The sequence below is a fragment of the Arvicola amphibius genome, chromosome 4 (genome assembly GCF_903992535.2).
Source record: "Arvicola amphibius chromosome 4, mArvAmp1.2, whole genome shotgun sequence".
Classification (NCBI taxonomy): domain Eukaryota; kingdom Metazoa; phylum Chordata; class Mammalia; order Rodentia; family Cricetidae; genus Arvicola; species Arvicola amphibius.
This window is the reverse complement of record NC_052050.1, coordinates 51508906-51526290: the sequence shown is the minus strand read 5'-3', so window position 1 is coordinate 51526290 and position 17385 is coordinate 51508906. Positions and strand designations below refer to the sequence as shown.

The following is a 17385-nucleotide window of genomic DNA, read 5'->3' as shown; positions in this document are numbered from 1 at the left end:
GATTGTGCTATGATTGGTTAGTGGCATCGTGGAAGGGAGACCCCTGCCCCCTCTGGACTCCTCTGATTCCACAGCCTACTGACAGTACTCTAAGATCTTGTTAGGATAAATGGATTGCGGGTCCTTTCGGGGCTCCTCTGTCCAGGGAATAATTATGTAAGGGAAATAAAATAATGGGAAGGAATAAATTATTAGAATACCTTGCAGTTGCCAAAGCCCTCCCCAAAGAGAATGATTTCCGCTATGAGTGTAGAATCGGGCACCACCATGGCGATTGGGCGGAACATGGACTTTAGGTTTTCTGGAAGCTCTGTGCGGCCAGCATAACCTGGGGACAAAATCCTTTGTTTCTAACCACAATTCCCTGTCCTCACTTGGTCTCCCAAACATCCCACTCTGCCCAGCTTTTACTCTATCCCTCACGTTCTCCCTGGCTCCAGCTCCAAGCCGGAATTCTTTCCTCATCTCTGTCTTGGCTCCCTCTCCTCCCATCTTCTTTCCTCATAGGAGCTCCTTACTTTCCACGTGGCCCTGTTTCCAACTGCAACCACAGAGGTGCTGTGTTCTACACAGAGCCCACATGGGCCCTGTAGAGCTCACAGCTGTGGCTCTGATCTGAGCTTTCCTGACCCTTCCTGACCCTCGTGGGCCACAATGAAACGGAAACCCCTACACATTAAGGAGTCTTCCACTTTCCAAAGGGATAGAAGGTAGAGCAAGGAGCTAGCCCAAGGGGAAGATGAGGGTTCTATCAGACACACAGAGGTTATCAGGTTATCAGCCCTTCAGGGAGAACGGGAGAGGAGGTACTTTCTCTTTCCTTCCCATTGTGGTTGTAATTTGGATCTGAAATGTCCCCTAGAGGCTTTGTTCCCAACACAGCCAGTTCGGAGGTGCAGCCGTCTGGAGATTAGACAGGTCACAGGGTCCTGGCCTCATCAACGGGCTGCTCTTCACAGAGTTATGGCTATCAATGGAAACTTTCAAAGGTGTGGTCTACATGAAAGAAGTAAATTATTGGCATGCACCCATGAATCAGTGAATCTCTCTCGCTCTCTCTGTCTCCCTCCCTCTCTCCTCCCTGATCACTGTGAAATGAACAGTCCTGTTCCACCACACACCTCCTTCACGACGCCCTGCCTCACCTTCACCAGAGGCTCAGAAATGAGAGTCCATGGGCTGAGACCGTGGACCCCAAACTGACCTTTTGGCTTTAAGCTAAGTCTCCTTGGGGATTTTGTCAGAGCAATGGAAAGCTGACTAACGCAGGAGTCTTTAGTCAAGTGTTTCACAGCCAAGCACTTTGGCACAGAGAGGGAGAAGGAAAGGACACAATACTTATCCCAGACACCCAATTCTCCCCTTCCCCCCACCTTCATGTCATTTAGTTCCTGCCACCTACCAGGATTCATGGTGATGAAGATCCCACAAGACCACACCAGGTTTATTTCAAAGCCCTCAAAATGGAAGCGGGTGAGGTTGGCAGCCAAGGCTGATAGGATGGACAGGATCTGCTGGGCCACCACAGACAGCACCTCGATATTGATGCGGTTAAATTCATCAAAGCAGCCCCAGGCTCCAGTCTGTGGAAGGAGAGGCAGAGTTGCCGAAGCAAGAAAGGTGTCCGGAGGCACTAGAGCGTGGGCTAACATGATAGGAAAGGTGGCCTCTGGAATGTAGGCTGTAGGGGACCAGAGTAACAGTGTCATAGCTTCTGACCAGAGCCCTCCATGAGGCAACAGCTCAGGGTGTGGCTAGAACACCTATAGGTGGAACTCGTGTGCCCTGAGTGCACGATTCTGCACAGCTCCATGTGACCCCTGCGTGACCTTAGTTTGCAAACGTGCACTGTGAAACTCAGGGCTCTGAAGGAGTTTCACTTCTTCACGGCGCTTATAGGAATTACCTGAGGCAAGGCTGTCTTGCAATCTACAAAGGTCTAAACCAGATTTGGGTTTCAGTTGTTTTTAGGTACTAAAAGATGTGTAAAGGGACTAAAAGACATGGAGGCAGGGTACTGACCTGGGCCAGTCCTGAGTACATCCTGCCCATGGACTTATAGTCCAGGCCCTCGGAGCAGTTGACCACGATGACATAAATACCCAGGGCTTTACCCAAGTCTTTGACCGTTTCTGTCTTTCCAGTGCCTGCTGGGCCTTTGGGGGAACCCCCTCGATGAAGATGCAGTGCCGTGGTCAATGTCATGTAACATCTGAGAATTTAAGACATGACTCAGGTCAGACTCCCGGAAGATTCTGTCGTCTCTGCAGCTCCTCCCCCAAACACCTGTTCTTCCCCACAGCCAACCTGTCTGTCAGGGGAGTGATGACCAGCCGGCCAGAGTTCCCCAAGTACTCATAACCATACTGGAACTGTGTGTTGGTCTGGCGGATGATACAGTCATCAACGTCCTGGGAAATCAGGACAGAACGAGACAGACATGGGTTTAGGGGAAGAGTAGAGATAGAAATGGTGACCATTATGGTTCAGAGGGGCCGGAGGGCTGCAAGGAGATCAGGGGTCCTGTTTTAGTGGATGGTTTAGGGCCAAGACAGAAAATGGGTTCCATACTGCATGTCTTTCCCCACCCCAAACCATGGAATAGCTGCCTGGGCTCTGAGTCACTGTTGGGCGGCACCTACAGGGAGTATCGCCTGGAGCCACTATTTGTCACTCCTGAACTGGGGGTGACAGAGTTAAAAGCTGCCAGGAAGGAGCTGTGAGAGAAGACAGTGTTTGGTTAGAATACAGCACACGTCCACGAATGAAAAGCGTTTGGGGCCAGTTTGGGAATAAGAGAGGAGCAAGTTGACCATCTGACACCTTCTCCCAGTAGAAGCGAAGCTGGCTGAGCCAGTCAAAAGCATTGACGTCCATGAGGCCGCTCTTGTACAGCTTCTCCAGCACATCGCGAGCGTGAATTTCTATCGTCACCAGAGCCACAATTTTAAGCCTCATGATCTTGGTTAAGTTCCCCCTGATGGCTTCTGAGTACTTATTTAGTATTGACACCTGTGGAATGGGGCAATAGTCAAGAACAGATGGAGAAACGTAGCCAAAGCTGAATCTCGTGTCCCAACCTAATGTCACCTCCAGCCCCACGCCAAAGCCCTACAATCCCTCTATCCAACATCCACACAGGAGAGCCGGGCTCTGCTGCACACCACACAACTCCCAGCAGTTCCTGGCACTTCGGCACAGAGCTTCCTTGTTCTGGCTTGTTCGAACCAGCTCTCTCCGGTTCTGATTCTGATTCTCCCCTACATACCGGTTCCAACTCCAGGTGGGCCCCATCCTTCAAGGGCTCCCCACCTGCTTCTTCTTCATGACCTTGAGAATTTTCTTGTCTGACCGCTCCTTAGCTGTCATCAGGCACTTGGTGACGTCAGCCGTCCACTGGATCTGACTAGCAGCAATCACCACCTGAGGGGGTACAGAAGCTGGTTCCCAGGCTCCGCCTTTAGGCCCCCACACAGCCCCTTCTTGAGTTTCAGCCTCTTCCAGAACCCGGTTACTATGTCTTGTCTACTCTGAAGGTTGGCACATGTGCCTTGGGTCAGGAGTCCTGATTCCTTTATATAGGGTATGAGAGCCAAATCCGGAAGGAGGAACAGGAAGCCCCTGTTTGCGAGGCTCTGGAGTCTGTCTTTCCACATACTGCTCTGTTAGCTCCATTTGTGCGGCCCCAGCTCACCTGGCCAGCCCACTCCTTCACCCATTTGTCCCTCTTGTTGAGGAACTTCTTGAGGACCACTCGGCAGTTCCGAAGCAAATCCCGCAGGGTCATCCTCATGGCCCGTTCCACATCACCAAGCCAGGACTAGGAAGAATGAAATAATATAAGGGCTCAGACTAAGAGCCAGCAGCTGAGATTCCCAAGAGAAGCCACAGGGAAAATAAGACCACAGAGGCTGAGGACCCATAGCTGGCGTGGGTCTCTAAAGGATATGGAGGCAGGAAGCGGAGGGTTGGAGCATCGGATGGACACTTAAGTTTAAGGAAGGGGACAAATGTCAAGAACATGCATGTATGAGGAAATGTCAAGAACACGCATGTGTGAGGAAATTTCAAGAACACGCATGTATGAGGAAATGTCAAGAACATGCATGCGTGAGGAAATGTCAAGAACAGGCATGTGTGAGGAAATGTCACGAACAGGCATGTGTGAGGAAATGTCAAGAACACACATGTGTGAAAAAATGTCAGGAACACACATGTGTGAGGAAATGTCAGGAACACGCATGTGTGAGGAAATGTCAAGAACACGCATGTGTGAGGAATGACAGCTACAAAGCAAGCTCATCTCCCTTCATGGAAATGGTCTCTCCTCATGGGGCCAAGCAAACTTTCTTTCTTTGATTTTTCAAGACAGTGTATCTCTACGTAGTCCTGGCTGTCCTGGAACTTGGTCTGTAGACCAGGCTGGCCTCAAACTCAGAGACCCACTTGCCTCTGCCTCCCGAGTGCTGGGATTAAAGGAGTGCCAAGCAAACTTTCTAATAGAAAGAACATTCCAGGACAATTAAAGATACACTTAGAAACCCTGTCTTGAAAAAAAGAAAAGGAAAGGAAAGAAAAGAAAAGGAAGACAGTTTGCTTCTGAGACCTTTGCCAGCACGCACCTCCACAGGTCCTTCTAGAAGTACTGGGTGGAGGAAATCAATGTATTCGCCGTCACCTGAAAACATTCCCACTGCTTCCCACTTGCTGCTGGAGCCCCCAACCTGAGGAAGAGACAAGTCATCATGCTCTGGCCTCATTCTGGCCTAAAGCAGTGGTCCTCAGCCTTCCTAATGCTGCAATCCTTTAATACAGTTCTTCATGTTGCGGTGACCCCCAACCATAAACTTACTTCGGTTCCTACTTCATAACTATAATTTTGCTACTGTTATGAATCATATTTTGCTACTATTATGAATGTAAAAATCTGATGTCAGCTCCCAAAGGGGTCAAGACCCACAGGTTCAAAAATCACAGTTTTAGAAGCATCTGTGCCCTTCTCTTCCTGCCTCTCACCATTACCAGTTCTGGAAAGTTCTCTGTGAGGATCTAAAATCATTACGTAATGCCACTCTCCTGTGAGGAGAGTGTGGTCCCCTCCAAAGTCTCCAATACCTTGATGTCACCACCCCTTCCCGGCTCTCATCCCATCATGGCCACCTCTGTTGACCTTTTGGATTCTCAGCAGTTTGATGTTGTCGAAGCATTTTTTGAGGTGCGGCTGCACAGCCTCCGGGTTACGGGACTGGCCCAGAATCTCCAGCAGGTCATCGTTGGACAGGAAGTAAAAGCGAGGGAATATATGTCGCTTGGTCTCTAAGTACATGTCCAGAGACTTCTGGATGTCCTCCAGGATTGTGTTCATTCCTATTAGTGTCTCCAAGAGGTCTGGGGAGAAGGGGAATGGGCGACATGCGACGGTCTTGCCACTGCCGCCCTGAGTAGACATGCAGTCCCCAGCTCTGCTTACAGCCCTTGGTTTTGTGGTACAGACTGCCGTAAGGGCTTTCGGAAACAGAGAAATCGCTCCCATCCCTGTGCATATTATCCCACTCTCTCATGTATTCATCAGACATCGCTACCCGTGGAGAGCTTGTACAGTATTCATGGGGCATCATATGAGTTAGCCCCGTTTCTCACCAGTCTTTAGCACAAAATAGTCCTATTATACCTAAGAGCTTGGAGCATCACCGCTCAACTCAAGAGTTTCTGGAAATTAAAAACGATCCTGCCATTTACTCAATCCAGCAAGCCAAGTCGCTAAAGACGCCACAGGCACAGGATGGCAGCAACCACGACACAACACGGACGGCACGCCACACGGAGGCCAAAGGCCACCGCTGTCGCCCTTGGTTACCCCCAGAGGTGGACAGTAAGTTGCTGAAAATGCCATGTACTTCGGAAACAGGGCACAGAGACCCCTGAGCTGGTGCTGACCTGCATAATCCCTGAGGACTAGCTTTCATGGTCCCCGAAGGCATCGTGCAAGCTTCCAAAGGAGGGGGTAGCCAACAGTCCTCTCCAGCTATGACGTCTATGGAACACATCAATGACCAGCCTGGCATGGTAACCCTAAGGCATGCACACCTTGGCGGTAACCAACAGCTCTCTAATTAGACTTAAGACCCACTCAACCAAAGGGCAACCAAGGCTCACAGTATGGCTTAGCTAACTACTACTCATTACCAATGAAGTTGTGGTTACTGGAGGAGAATCTACAACCACTAATTTACTAAACCACCATAATCCCTAACAACAATCTATAAAATTTGTCCATAGGCTCTCATCCCGCATCAAGGAAACTTCCCTTGGCAACAGATGGAGACCACTATGGGAAGCACAAGCTGTCAGAATGTAGAGTCGTGGAGCCCAGTGCCAGTGGTCACCTCCACAACACTCTCTCCACATAAGACTCAGGCGGCACTGCAGAAGAGGGGGCGGGAAGACTGTACGAGCCAGAGGACCAGGGAGTTTGCTGTGAGACTGGGTCTCACCAACATGACCTGTAGAATACTATTTTAAGGTGTGCTACATTTGTTTCTGCTCCGGAACATTTGTTTAATGATGTAAAGATGTGTTGCATTCTTTTATGTTGCATTTATTTAACTCTGTGAAGCTGTAATTCTTTGCCTGTCTGAAACACCTGACGGCCTAATAAAGAACTGAATGGCAGAGAAAGGACAGCCTGGGGCTGGCAGGCAGAGAGTGTAAATAGAGAAATCTGGAAGAAGGGAGGAGGAGCAAGAGAGAACAAGAGGAGGAGGATGTGAGGGCCAGTCACCCAGACACCTAGAGGGGGGGTGTGAGGGACAGTCACCCAGACACCCAGTCACCCAGACACCTAGAGGAGGGGGTGTGAGGGACAGTCACCCAGACACCCAGTCACCCAGACACCTAGAGGGGGGTGTGAGGGACAGTCACCCAGACACTTAGAGGAGGGGGTGTGAGGGACAGTCACCCAGACACCCAGTCACCCAGACACCTAGAGGAGGGGGTGTGAGGGACAGTCACCCAGACACCCAGTCACCCAGACACCTAGAGGAGGGGGTGTGAGGGACAGTCACCCAGTCACCCAGACACCTAGAGGAGGGGGTGTGAGGGACAGTCACCCAGTCACCCAGACACCTAGAGGAGGGGGTGTGAGGGACAGTCACCCAGACACCTAGAGGAGGGGGTGTGAGGGACAGTCACCCAGACACCCAGTCACCCAGACACCTAGAGGAGGGGGTGTGAGGGACAGTCACCCAGTCACCCAGACACCTAGAGGAGGGGGTGTGAGGGACAGTCACCCAGACACCTAGAGGAGGGGGTGTGAGGGACAGTCACCCAGTCACCCAGACACCTAGAGGAGGGGGTGTGAGGGACAGTCACCCAGACACCTAGAGGAGGGGGTGTGAGGGACAGTCACCCAGACACCCAGTCACCCAGACACCTAGAGGAGGGGGTGTGAGGGACAGTCACCCAGTCACCCAGACACCTAGAGGAGGGGGTGTGAGGGACAGTCACCCAGACACCTAGAGGAGGGGGTGTGAGGGACAGTCACCCAGTCACCCAGCCAGCAGACTAAGAGTGAAAGCCAGACACGCGGAAGTAAGAAAAGCCCAGAGGCAAAAGGTAGATGGGATAATTAAGTTAAGAAAAGCTGTTTAGAGACAAGCCAAGTTAAGGCCGGGCATTCATAAGTAAGAATAAGCCTCCTTGTGATTTACCGGGAGCTGGGTGGCCGCCCCTCACAGAGCCAAAAGAGTAGAAAACAAGCAGCAACATTTTAATTCCGTGTGGGGCTAGAGTAAAGGAAACCGACAACAATGACTGCCCAAATGTGACCTGAAAAAAGATTGACACCGATAGACACACCAAAAATTAGATGGGGAAAGCCCTTGAGGCTTCAACCCTACACAAGGAACTACAGACAGCTAAGGAACGCTGGGAGCAGGAGAGGTGGCCCTCCCCAGGGACGAGCACAGCCAAATGGTCAGCCCTGAAAACATTATATGGACGGAACAGGTTATAATTAGGAACATATATGTAAACACACATGCAATAACCATTAGTGAGAGAAGAGGCCATGAATGTGAGGGAGAACAGGGAGGGTAGGTAAGAGGGCTTAAAGGGGAAAAAGTTCTAATTAAATTTCAATATCAAGAATAAAAAGAGAAAATAAAATAAAGAAATACAGTAAAGTGATAGAGGAAGACACCCAAAGTCAACTGCTGGACTCCCCACCCTCTGACGCACACGCGCACACACACACACACACACACACACACACGCACACACACACACACACACACACACACACACACACCCATACAGTCACAGAATGTGCAGTGTCCAAACTCAAGATTGCGGTCTTGAAGTAAACACACCCCTTTGATTATCTTAAAAGAAAAAAGAAAAGAAAGAGGTCTACCACAAAGGCCAATCCGAGAGTTTAAACAAGATGTGTTCACAGCTGTAGGTTGCCAGAAGTCTTAGCTTCCCGTCTGCATTCTCAGCCTTTGGGACTTTCCCCAGGTTCTTCCCAGGCCCTGTCCTGACCAAGAGTGTGAAACCATGCCTTCCAGCATGTGTAGTGACTGCAGGCTACTGGAGTCTTTGGGTGACCTCAGGTGACCTCTGGAGGTCACAGAAAGACTCAGAAACATGGACCAGATGCTTGTTGCGTATGTTCAACAACAGGATCACTGTTTTGGTGGCTTTGTGAGTCAGTCCGTTACCCAGATCACTTCAGGGCAGCAGTCACTGGGACTCAGCCTGAGAACAGCAGTTATCAGTAGGGCTGCTGAGCTCAGCGCTGTTGAGCCAGCGCCCCCTACTGTACTGTGAGAGTCACTGCTCTGTTGCAGTCCTTCCAAACACTCCCATGACAGGAGGGGACTGCAGTGTGCAGGGAGCAAGCTGCCAGGTGCACAGGACCAGCAAGGCCTGACTCCGTAGCCCATGCTCTAAAGTACTGGATGCTATTCCATGAGCAGTAGTGTGTGATTAACATTAGCAAATGTTCCTAAGTGGTGGTAATATCGCTACTCACAGCTACTGAGGATAGTGATGACGGAATCATTTTAGTGATGATGCATGTGGCCACGACCTCACAAATGCCTAGGAGCAGTGAGGGCTGTCGGGACAATTGCCTGGGGAGCCCTCACCTGGGTAGTGGGTGCTCCGGAGAGCGTTATTGTCTTTGCTCATCCGGTCCATGATGGCTTTCCAGTTGTTGTTGACCTGGTCAAACATGGCTGACTCGTTGGGCAGCTGCTTTCGGATGTCCTCTCCAAAGAAGATATTCTGAGGGGCATAGAGCCGGGAGGAGAGGCCATTTCGCACATGCCCTCTACACTCCGCTCCCAGACCACAGATGACAACCGAGTGGAAGAGTCAGACCATTAGGAACCATGGCAAGAAGCCAAGCTGGGATTGGGAATTCAGGACAGAACCCAAAAGGAAAACATAAATCTGGAAGAAGAGCACAGGCTTGCCTGGGTGGGAATGTAAGATCCAGAGATGAGAGTCAGAAGGCGGGGTCTCGGGAGGTGGGAAAGGGCACAGACAACAGGCCAATTTCCAGGCTCCAGGCAGAGAGAAGAGCTGAAGCAGGGGCAGGGACAGCCCAGGCAGTGTGGATGCTGACCTCCAGGTACATCCACTGTCGCTGCACCGTGAGCACCATCTCAATAACTTCCAGAATGAGGGAGAGGCAGCGTTCCCAGTGGTCCACATCCTTCTCAAAGGCCTTCATGAATCGAGAGGCCTTCATGGTTGACAGAGCCACCTGGTTGTCCTCCAGGGCCTGGAACACTTCTTCTGTGCCTCTGGGGTGCAAAGGCCGGAGGTCATGGTTCATACCCACCTGCCAATCCCTTAGCCTCACTCCGCAGCTCGGCCACATGTGCCAACCTCATCTGGAGCCCTCTCTACCTGAGCCGGTGATGGCCCTTGTCCTTGTAGGGGACTATGTCCAGCTGCGTCACATCCCAGGTTTTGGCAATGTTTTGTAAGCCCTGTGAAGAGAGTTTGGAGAGCAGAGTAACCATGTATCTAGTCCACAAAGGGGAGAGGAGCCTGGGAGGGGCCCTTAAATGCCATAGGGCTGGAAGTTTGTACACAGGAGACTGAGGAGTAGGATGCTGTCATACCACTTCTATAGCCAGCTCTTTGGTGGCAGAAGCGGAGATCTCGGCGATTTTCTCCACGTGCTGGTCCATTCCCAGCTGCACGATCTGCTCCAGGGTGAAGCTTTCCGACTCCTGGTCAAACTCCCGCTGGATTTCATCCTTGACCTGGTCCCAGTGCCTGCAGCCCAGAACAGGAGTCAGACCTGGAGGCCAGCTCCAGGGCCTACTGCAAGTGTCAATCAATCCCTGGGGTTGTCAGTGGGACTCAGTCAAGCTCTTGCTTAGCATGTGTGAGGCTCAGCATTCCACAACCAGCACTGCTTTTAAAAAAAAAAAATCGCTTCTCTTGTTTCCTCCCTTTGGAACATTATAATTCTGGTTATTTGTTAATTCCCGATTCAACGGATCTTGCTAAATAGGCTCTGAGGTGCAATCTTAGACACCGTGGGGAATACAAAGATTGATTTGTCACTCTCCAGGAGTCAATCCTCTGGAGAAGGAGTTAAGGCAGGTGTGCATACGAACACGCAATCCATTAGTGCAGGTCTCTGATGGCTCACGTGCTGGGCTAAGGGCTGCACACGCTACTCTGCTTCTCACAAGTGCTCCATACTGGGAAGTGCTACTATTGCATTAACAGACGAGGAAACACAGGTTAGGGAGACTACATAACTTATAAATTGGGGGGTTAGATTAGACTCACCCACATAACACTTAGGAGTAACACTACCCTGGAGGCGTGCAAAAACAAAAGGTTTTCTCTACATGCATACTGATCTAAAATTGACTTACCAAACAATTTATTCTGTCCCCACTGCTCACTGTAATTCCTCCACCATCTAATAAATTCTTGGTACACTAAAGGGATTAAACTTGGAAAACTCGGTGTCAAAAGACCAGTGAACAAATGTGCTTGTGACTTTAAAACAGGCCAAGCTGTCTTAAACTAGGCTCAAAGGCAAAATTAATTAATTAATTAATTAATTGGTGGCTACAATAAAACTTTTTGGATCAAAAAAAAAAAAACCCCAAGTCTTAGTTATAATAGATAAAGCCAGAGGAGGCAGAGGGAGACGCCAGGAAAGACCCCGCGGACACACACTCAGTGACTGAATGCGGGGGACAGCACAAGAAGCAGGAGACAGTGGAAGACTGAACATGGCAGCCCGTGCTGCCTGTAGCGCATACACAACAGCCCAGGTGTGGATGGAGTCAACCTAAGCGCCCATCAACTACTGAATGGAAAAGGAATGTAGTATCTGCACCTGATGGAAAACCATTCAACTTTTCAAAAAGAAGAAACATAGGATGTGGTGGCACATGCCTTTAATCCCAGCAGAGACAGCAGATGTCTGTGGGGTCAACGTCATCCTAAGCTATCTACAGTCTAAACAGCCAGTTCTAGATCAGCCAGGGCTACATAGTTAGGTCTTGTCTCAAAAAGAAGGAGGAGGAGGACGAGGAGGGGCAGGAGGAGCAGGAGGAGGGAAGAGGGGGAGGAGGAGGGAAGAGGGGGAAGAGGAGAGGGAGGGTGAGAAGAGGAAATCCTTATCATTTTCAACAGTTTAGATGGATGTGGAGGATTTTATGTTAAGTGAACTAAGCCAGCACAGAAAGGTGAATCCTGCATGACCTTATTTAGATATACAGTCTAAAATCGTCACATTCACACAGGCAGAGAAGAGAATGGTAGCTCCAGGGGTGTGGGGGACAGAGTTGGGAGAGATGGTCAAAGGTTATGGAGTTTCAGCTACACAGGAGCAAGTTCAAGAGATTAAGCTGCACAGTTACTAGTGCTAGCAACAATGTATTATGTGTATGTAAATAACTAAGTAAAACCTTTAACTTTATTTTAATAACAAGGTGGGGCTGGTATGTGCACATGAGTGCAGGTGCTGCAGAGCCCAGGTGTTGGGCTCCCCTGGAGCCGGAGTTACAGGCAGCCGTGAGCTCCTGATGTGGATGCTGGGAAGGGAGCCCAGGGCCTCTTGATAAGCAGTGCTTCACTGAGCACCTCTCCAGTTCTGTTTTTTTTTTTTTTTCCACACAGGGCCCCACTAAGTAGCCCTGGCTGGTCTCTGCCTCCCAAAGAGCTGGGACAAAAGACGTGTGCCACTGCTCCCTGATCTATCTATCTTTCTTTCTTCCTTCCTTCCTTCCTTCCTTCCTTCCTTCCTTCCTTCCTTTCTTTCTTTCTTTCTTTCTTTCTTTCTTTCTTTCTTTCTTTCTTTCTGTCTCTTTTCTTCTTTTTTTTCTTTTTTCTTTTCTTTTTGTTTGTTTGTTTGTTTGTTTGTTTGGTTGGTTGGTTGGTTGGTTGGTTTTGGTTTCTCTGGGTAGCCCTGGCTGTCCTGGAACTCACTCTGTAGAGCAGGCTGGCCTTGAACTCAGTGATCTTCCTTCCTCTGCCTCCTGAGTGCTGGAATTAAAGGCATGTGCCACCACTGCCTGGTCCTTTTTTCTTTTAATAGATTTATTCATTTTATTTTATGTGTGAGTGTTTTGCCTGTGCTTGGTGACCAAGGGGTCAGAAGAAGGTACTGGATCTTCTGAACTGCCATGAAGGTGCTGTTCTGATATCTGTATCTATTCCTAAATAAAAAGTGGACACGTTGGAGCTAGGCTGTACCTCCACATCCACCCTAAGAATAAATGTTAAGGGTTGGGGAGAAAGCTCCATGGGTAAAAGCAGTTCTGTGCAAGCATGAGGCCCTGAGTTCAAATCCCAGCATCCCTATAAAAGGCTAGCCATGACCAGTGTGCCTGAAACTCCAGTCCTCTGGGGGGGAGTCACATGTACACAGACACCTGCACCTCTCCACACACACAGATGAACACATACCCCAAAAGTAAACCTCAAATATTCTCTCCACAGAGGTAAAAGACACAGGTATGTGAGGTGCTTAGATAGGCTAATCCCTTCAGTGTAGCTCTCCCGCAGTGCACACCCTGCAAGACATATGCTGGCCATTATAAATACATGCCTTTCGGTCCATTAAAAACCAAACTTGGGGTCAGTGAGATGGGTCAGTAAGCAAGGGCACTTGCTAGCAAGGCTGACAGTCTGAGTGTGATCCCCAGGGCCCATAACGTGGAGAGAAAACCAACTCCCACAAGTTGTCCTCTGACTCCACACTGGAGCTGTGGCGCATGTGCATGCACACACACACACACAAAATAATAAATAAAGGCAATTACAAGGTTTTAGGTCAATTTGGACTAGTGCTATGGCTTAACAGGGCAGTGCCGACATTCACAAGACCTGGGTTCACTCCCTAAAAGTGCAATACACTGGGGCCAGGGAGATGGCCCAGTGGATAAAAGTGCTGCATGTGCAAGAGTAGGGACCAGTGTTCGAACCCACGGAACTCAAGAACTGGCTGGGCAGGTAAGGCAGTTGCCCACAGGCCGCAGGGATGGAGGATACTTAGGGAAGGCTGGCTAACTAGACTAGCTGGAATTGGGAAGCTCTGGGTTCAGATTCTGCCTCATTAAATAAAGGGAGGAATGACCAAAAAGGACACCTAATGTTAACTTCAATACATGGGTACGCACACCCAGGAAAGCAAGCACACATAGACCACACACATGCATACACATGTAAAAAAGAAAAAAGCATGAAGTGAAATGAATAACTTGTACCAGGAGAGGGTAGACAAGAACAGGCAGAGCTGGGCAGGGGCAGCCTCACCTCTCTCTGAGGGCCGGGTTCCGTAGGTCTGAGATGAGGGGCATGGTCCTCTTGAACTGCTCTATTTTGGAGCGAGTGGTTTCAATAATTTCCCAGTTTCGGTCCTGAGCAAAGATGGGAGATATCAGAAGTCCCATGGCACTGGAGCCTGCCCACTTCCTCAGCTGGGACAGGGCCATCTTGTCTGCCATCTGTCCTCACGTACCTTATACTCTTTGGCTAGTCTTGTGAGGCGGCGAAACAGCCCATGGGCCATGGACTCCATAGCCTCCGTCTGCAGGGTCAGGAAGCAGCCCGTCTTCCACTGGTTCCAGCTCTCCTCCCAGTCCCGAGTGATCTCCCACACTTGCTGGAGGGCATCAAGCTCCTGTTGGGGGCAGGAGGATGGACAGACAGCCTTAGGCATGGCGGCCCCCGCCCTCCGCCTCCCCAACAGCTCACGCAGGCCCTTCCCTTGTCCAGTGGATGATGGTGCTGCCTCCCAGTTCACCTTTGCCCTCTACTCTCTGGCTTCAAGGGCTCATCAAACGCTAAGCACATGAGAAGCTCCTCAACACTGAGTCTTAGAGCAATGAAAATGAAAGCCTCAATGTGATACCACTTCACACCCACTCTGGCTAGAACAACAACAACAAACCTGTAAAGGAAAATACATGTTGGCAAGGATACCAAGAAAAACCAGGAATTCTCTCTCATCCATTAGCTAGTGGGATGTAAAATGGCAAGGCATCGCTTGGCTGTGACTCAGAAACATAAGTGGAGGGATGCCATACGATCTGGCAATTTTATTGCTAGGCTTATACCCACAATTAGGAACAGGCGTCCAAATACAAGTATATGCACACTCATTGGAGCCCTGCTCACTTCAGTGAAAGGGCAGAAACCACCCCAAACACCCACCAGCTGGTGAATGAACGAACAATAGAATATTAGGGAGCCATGAAAAGGAATGGAATACTGATACATGCGATAGCATCCATCAGCTGTGAAAACACCGTGGGAGTGAAAGAAATCAGAGACCAAAGGCCACATTGTTCCACTGGTGGGAAATGCCCAGGATGGGGAAATCTATACCCGTGGACAATAGGTTGGTGGGGGCTGGGGAGATGGGGTGGAGGTGTCTGCTGATAGAAACATGACTTCCTCTTGTGGCAATGAAAATGTTTTGTTTGGGGTTTTTAAATCTTTTTTAGAAAATCTTTTTTTCTACTTTTTAATAATTTTTTAAAGATTTATTTATTTATCTATATGGTGCTCTATGCCAGAAGAAGGCATCAGATCCTATTATGCATGGTTGTGAGTCACCATGTGGTTGCTGGGAATTGAACTCAGGACATCTGGAAGAGCAGCCAGTGCTCTTAACCTCTAAGCCATCTCTCCAGCCACCTAGAATCTTTTTTCTAAGGATTTATTTTTTATGTTCTGAATATAGCTGTCTTGCCTGCATGTGTGTCTACACACCATGTGCCTGTAGTATCATAGGGTCCAGAAGAGGACATTGGATCCCTGGGAACTGAAATTACAGACTATAAAGCTTTCATATCGGTGCTGGGAATCAAACCCAAGCCCTCTGGAAGAGTAGCTGTGATGGTCTGAATAAGAATGGCCCCATAGGCTCATATATGAATGCTTAGTCATCAGGGAGTGGAACGACTTGAGAAGGATTAGAAGTCGGTACCAGGGACTGAGGTATCCCTGTGAGAGGCCTGATTTTGCTCAGAGGAATTTGAAAGATTTTTTTGGTGGAGGCTTCAATGGGGCTAAATGTGCCATCCTGGCAGAAGCGTGGAGGCTGGCACTGTGGCTGATGGGGGATGTAGGGGCAGTGAAAAGGTTTCAGAGGAGGAGAATATTAGCAGATGGCCTAGAGACTGTGCTGGTGATATTTTGGCAAAGAATGTGTCTGCTTCCTTCCCTTGTCAAAAAAAAAAAAAAAAAAAAAAAAAAACTGCTCAATGCTAGATTGAAGAGTTCTGGATTAAATTGGTGTTGGCAGAGGAGATTTCAAGACAGCCCAGTACGGACTCTGTTGTGTGGTTATTAGTGGCAACTTTATGCCAATCTATAATGAAAAGGAGAAAACTGAGCAAGGAAAAATACAAAATGTACAGTTTGAGGAGAAAAAGAACACCAAAAAGTAAAATGGAGCAAAGTCCAGTGCTCAAAGAGATAACAACTTTAAATAAAATTGGGGGAGGGGAGGCTGGGCGGTGGTGGTGCACGCCTTTAATCCCAACACTCGTGAGGCAGAGGCAGGTGGATCTCTGTGAGTTCGAGGCCAGCCTGGTCTACAGAGCGAGTACCAGGACAGACTCCAAAGCTACACAGAGAAACTCAAAAAACAAAAAAATTAATAATAATAATAATAATAATAATGGTTGGTCTAGTGTATGAATTTTTACCTCAGTTAAAAAAAAAAAAAAAACCACAAAAGCCGGGCAGTGGTGGCGCACGCCTTTAATCCCAGCACTGGGGAGGCAGAGGCAGGCGGATCTCTGTGAGTTCGAGACCAGCCTGGTCTACAAGAGCTAGTTCCAGGACAGGCTCCAAAGCTACAGAGAAACCCTGTCTCGAAAAACCAAAAAAAAAAAAAAAAAAAAAAAAAAAACCCACAAAACTGTTAATGAACCATTCCCAGGTCCTCAGACCTGTCCTGTCCCTGCCACTTGTCCTTGGTTTCCATGGAAACCAGCTCAGCACAGTACCTTCTCCAGGTTCTGGAGGTCCTTGGAGATTGGCTGCTCAATCTTGAAGATGCCCAGGTTGGAACGGAGGTTGTTCTCCTCATCCCGCATGGCCATCAGCATGGCACGCACCTGTGCAATCTGATCCAGCGCAGCTGTGTAGCCCACGTTGCTGGTAAAGGGCCCTGTGGGAAGTCAACATGTGGCTCAGATCCCACTCAGGTCCATGGCCTCTCGAAAAGCCAGTCTGTGGCTCCCTAGCTCAGTGGGCAAACCCCACTGCTACTCTCACGTGACAGAGGAAAGGGGAGGAGAAAAGGGGGAGCATGGAGGGAACAATGGACTAGGAAGTCAGGGTTAGAGCACTGGAAAGGTTGCTGGCCCAGGTCTTCCAACCAGAATCCCGTGACTCCAGGCAAGCTCAACCTCTGTCTCCTCAAGGTTCCTTCCCTTTCCTAAGCTGCCTGCTCCTTTCTGCCCGCTCCAAACCTCCCCGTGCCACACCCCATCTGTTTTCACCTTCCCAGGACAACATTTTGAATTCTGAGCCACAAAACCAAGACTAAAGAAGGAGAGAGAGGTGGAGTAAGGAATACCTTTGCCCTCAAAATCTTCTAGAAGGTTGTGTGCCTTCTTTTTGAAGTCGTCAGCCGCGTGAATAAGGCCTGTCTTGAACTTCTCCTTGTGTTTCTTCAGCATCTGCTCGCTGTCCAGCAGTATTTGTTGGAAGGTGATCCACTCCCCGTTGAGACTTTCCAGCATCTCCAGGACCTGGGAGGGAGAGACCACATGCAGGAGGTCTATCCTCTCCGAGGCTGGGCACCCAGGGTGTCACATATGCTAGGCGACACTCTCCCAACAAGCCGCACCCCCAGCTCTCTGTCAGTTAGCTGCATCT

At 49.4% G+C, this 17385-nt stretch overlaps 1 protein-coding gene across 1 annotated transcript in view; it reads right to left on the bottom strand.

Annotated features, from left to right (window-relative positions):
* The window catches only part of Dnah2 (dynein axonemal heavy chain 2), a 120617-nt gene that overhangs the window by 49245 nt on the left and 53987 nt on the right, over nucleotides 1-17385 (bottom strand). Inside the window, 17 exon segments of the mRNA XM_038325396.1 lie at nucleotides 201-328; nucleotides 1403-1583; nucleotides 2023-2212; nucleotides 2308-2411; nucleotides 2824-3012; nucleotides 3313-3423; nucleotides 3695-3820; nucleotides 4623-4724; nucleotides 5171-5388; nucleotides 9150-9288; nucleotides 9632-9812; nucleotides 9919-10001; nucleotides 10137-10293; nucleotides 13804-13907; nucleotides 14009-14170; nucleotides 16509-16672; nucleotides 17084-17258. Coding sequence (XP_038181324.1) covers nucleotides 201-328; nucleotides 1403-1583; nucleotides 2023-2212; nucleotides 2308-2411; nucleotides 2824-3012; nucleotides 3313-3423; nucleotides 3695-3820; nucleotides 4623-4724; nucleotides 5171-5388; nucleotides 9150-9288; nucleotides 9632-9812; nucleotides 9919-10001; nucleotides 10137-10293; nucleotides 13804-13907; nucleotides 14009-14170; nucleotides 16509-16672; nucleotides 17084-17258 — 2514 coding nt within the window.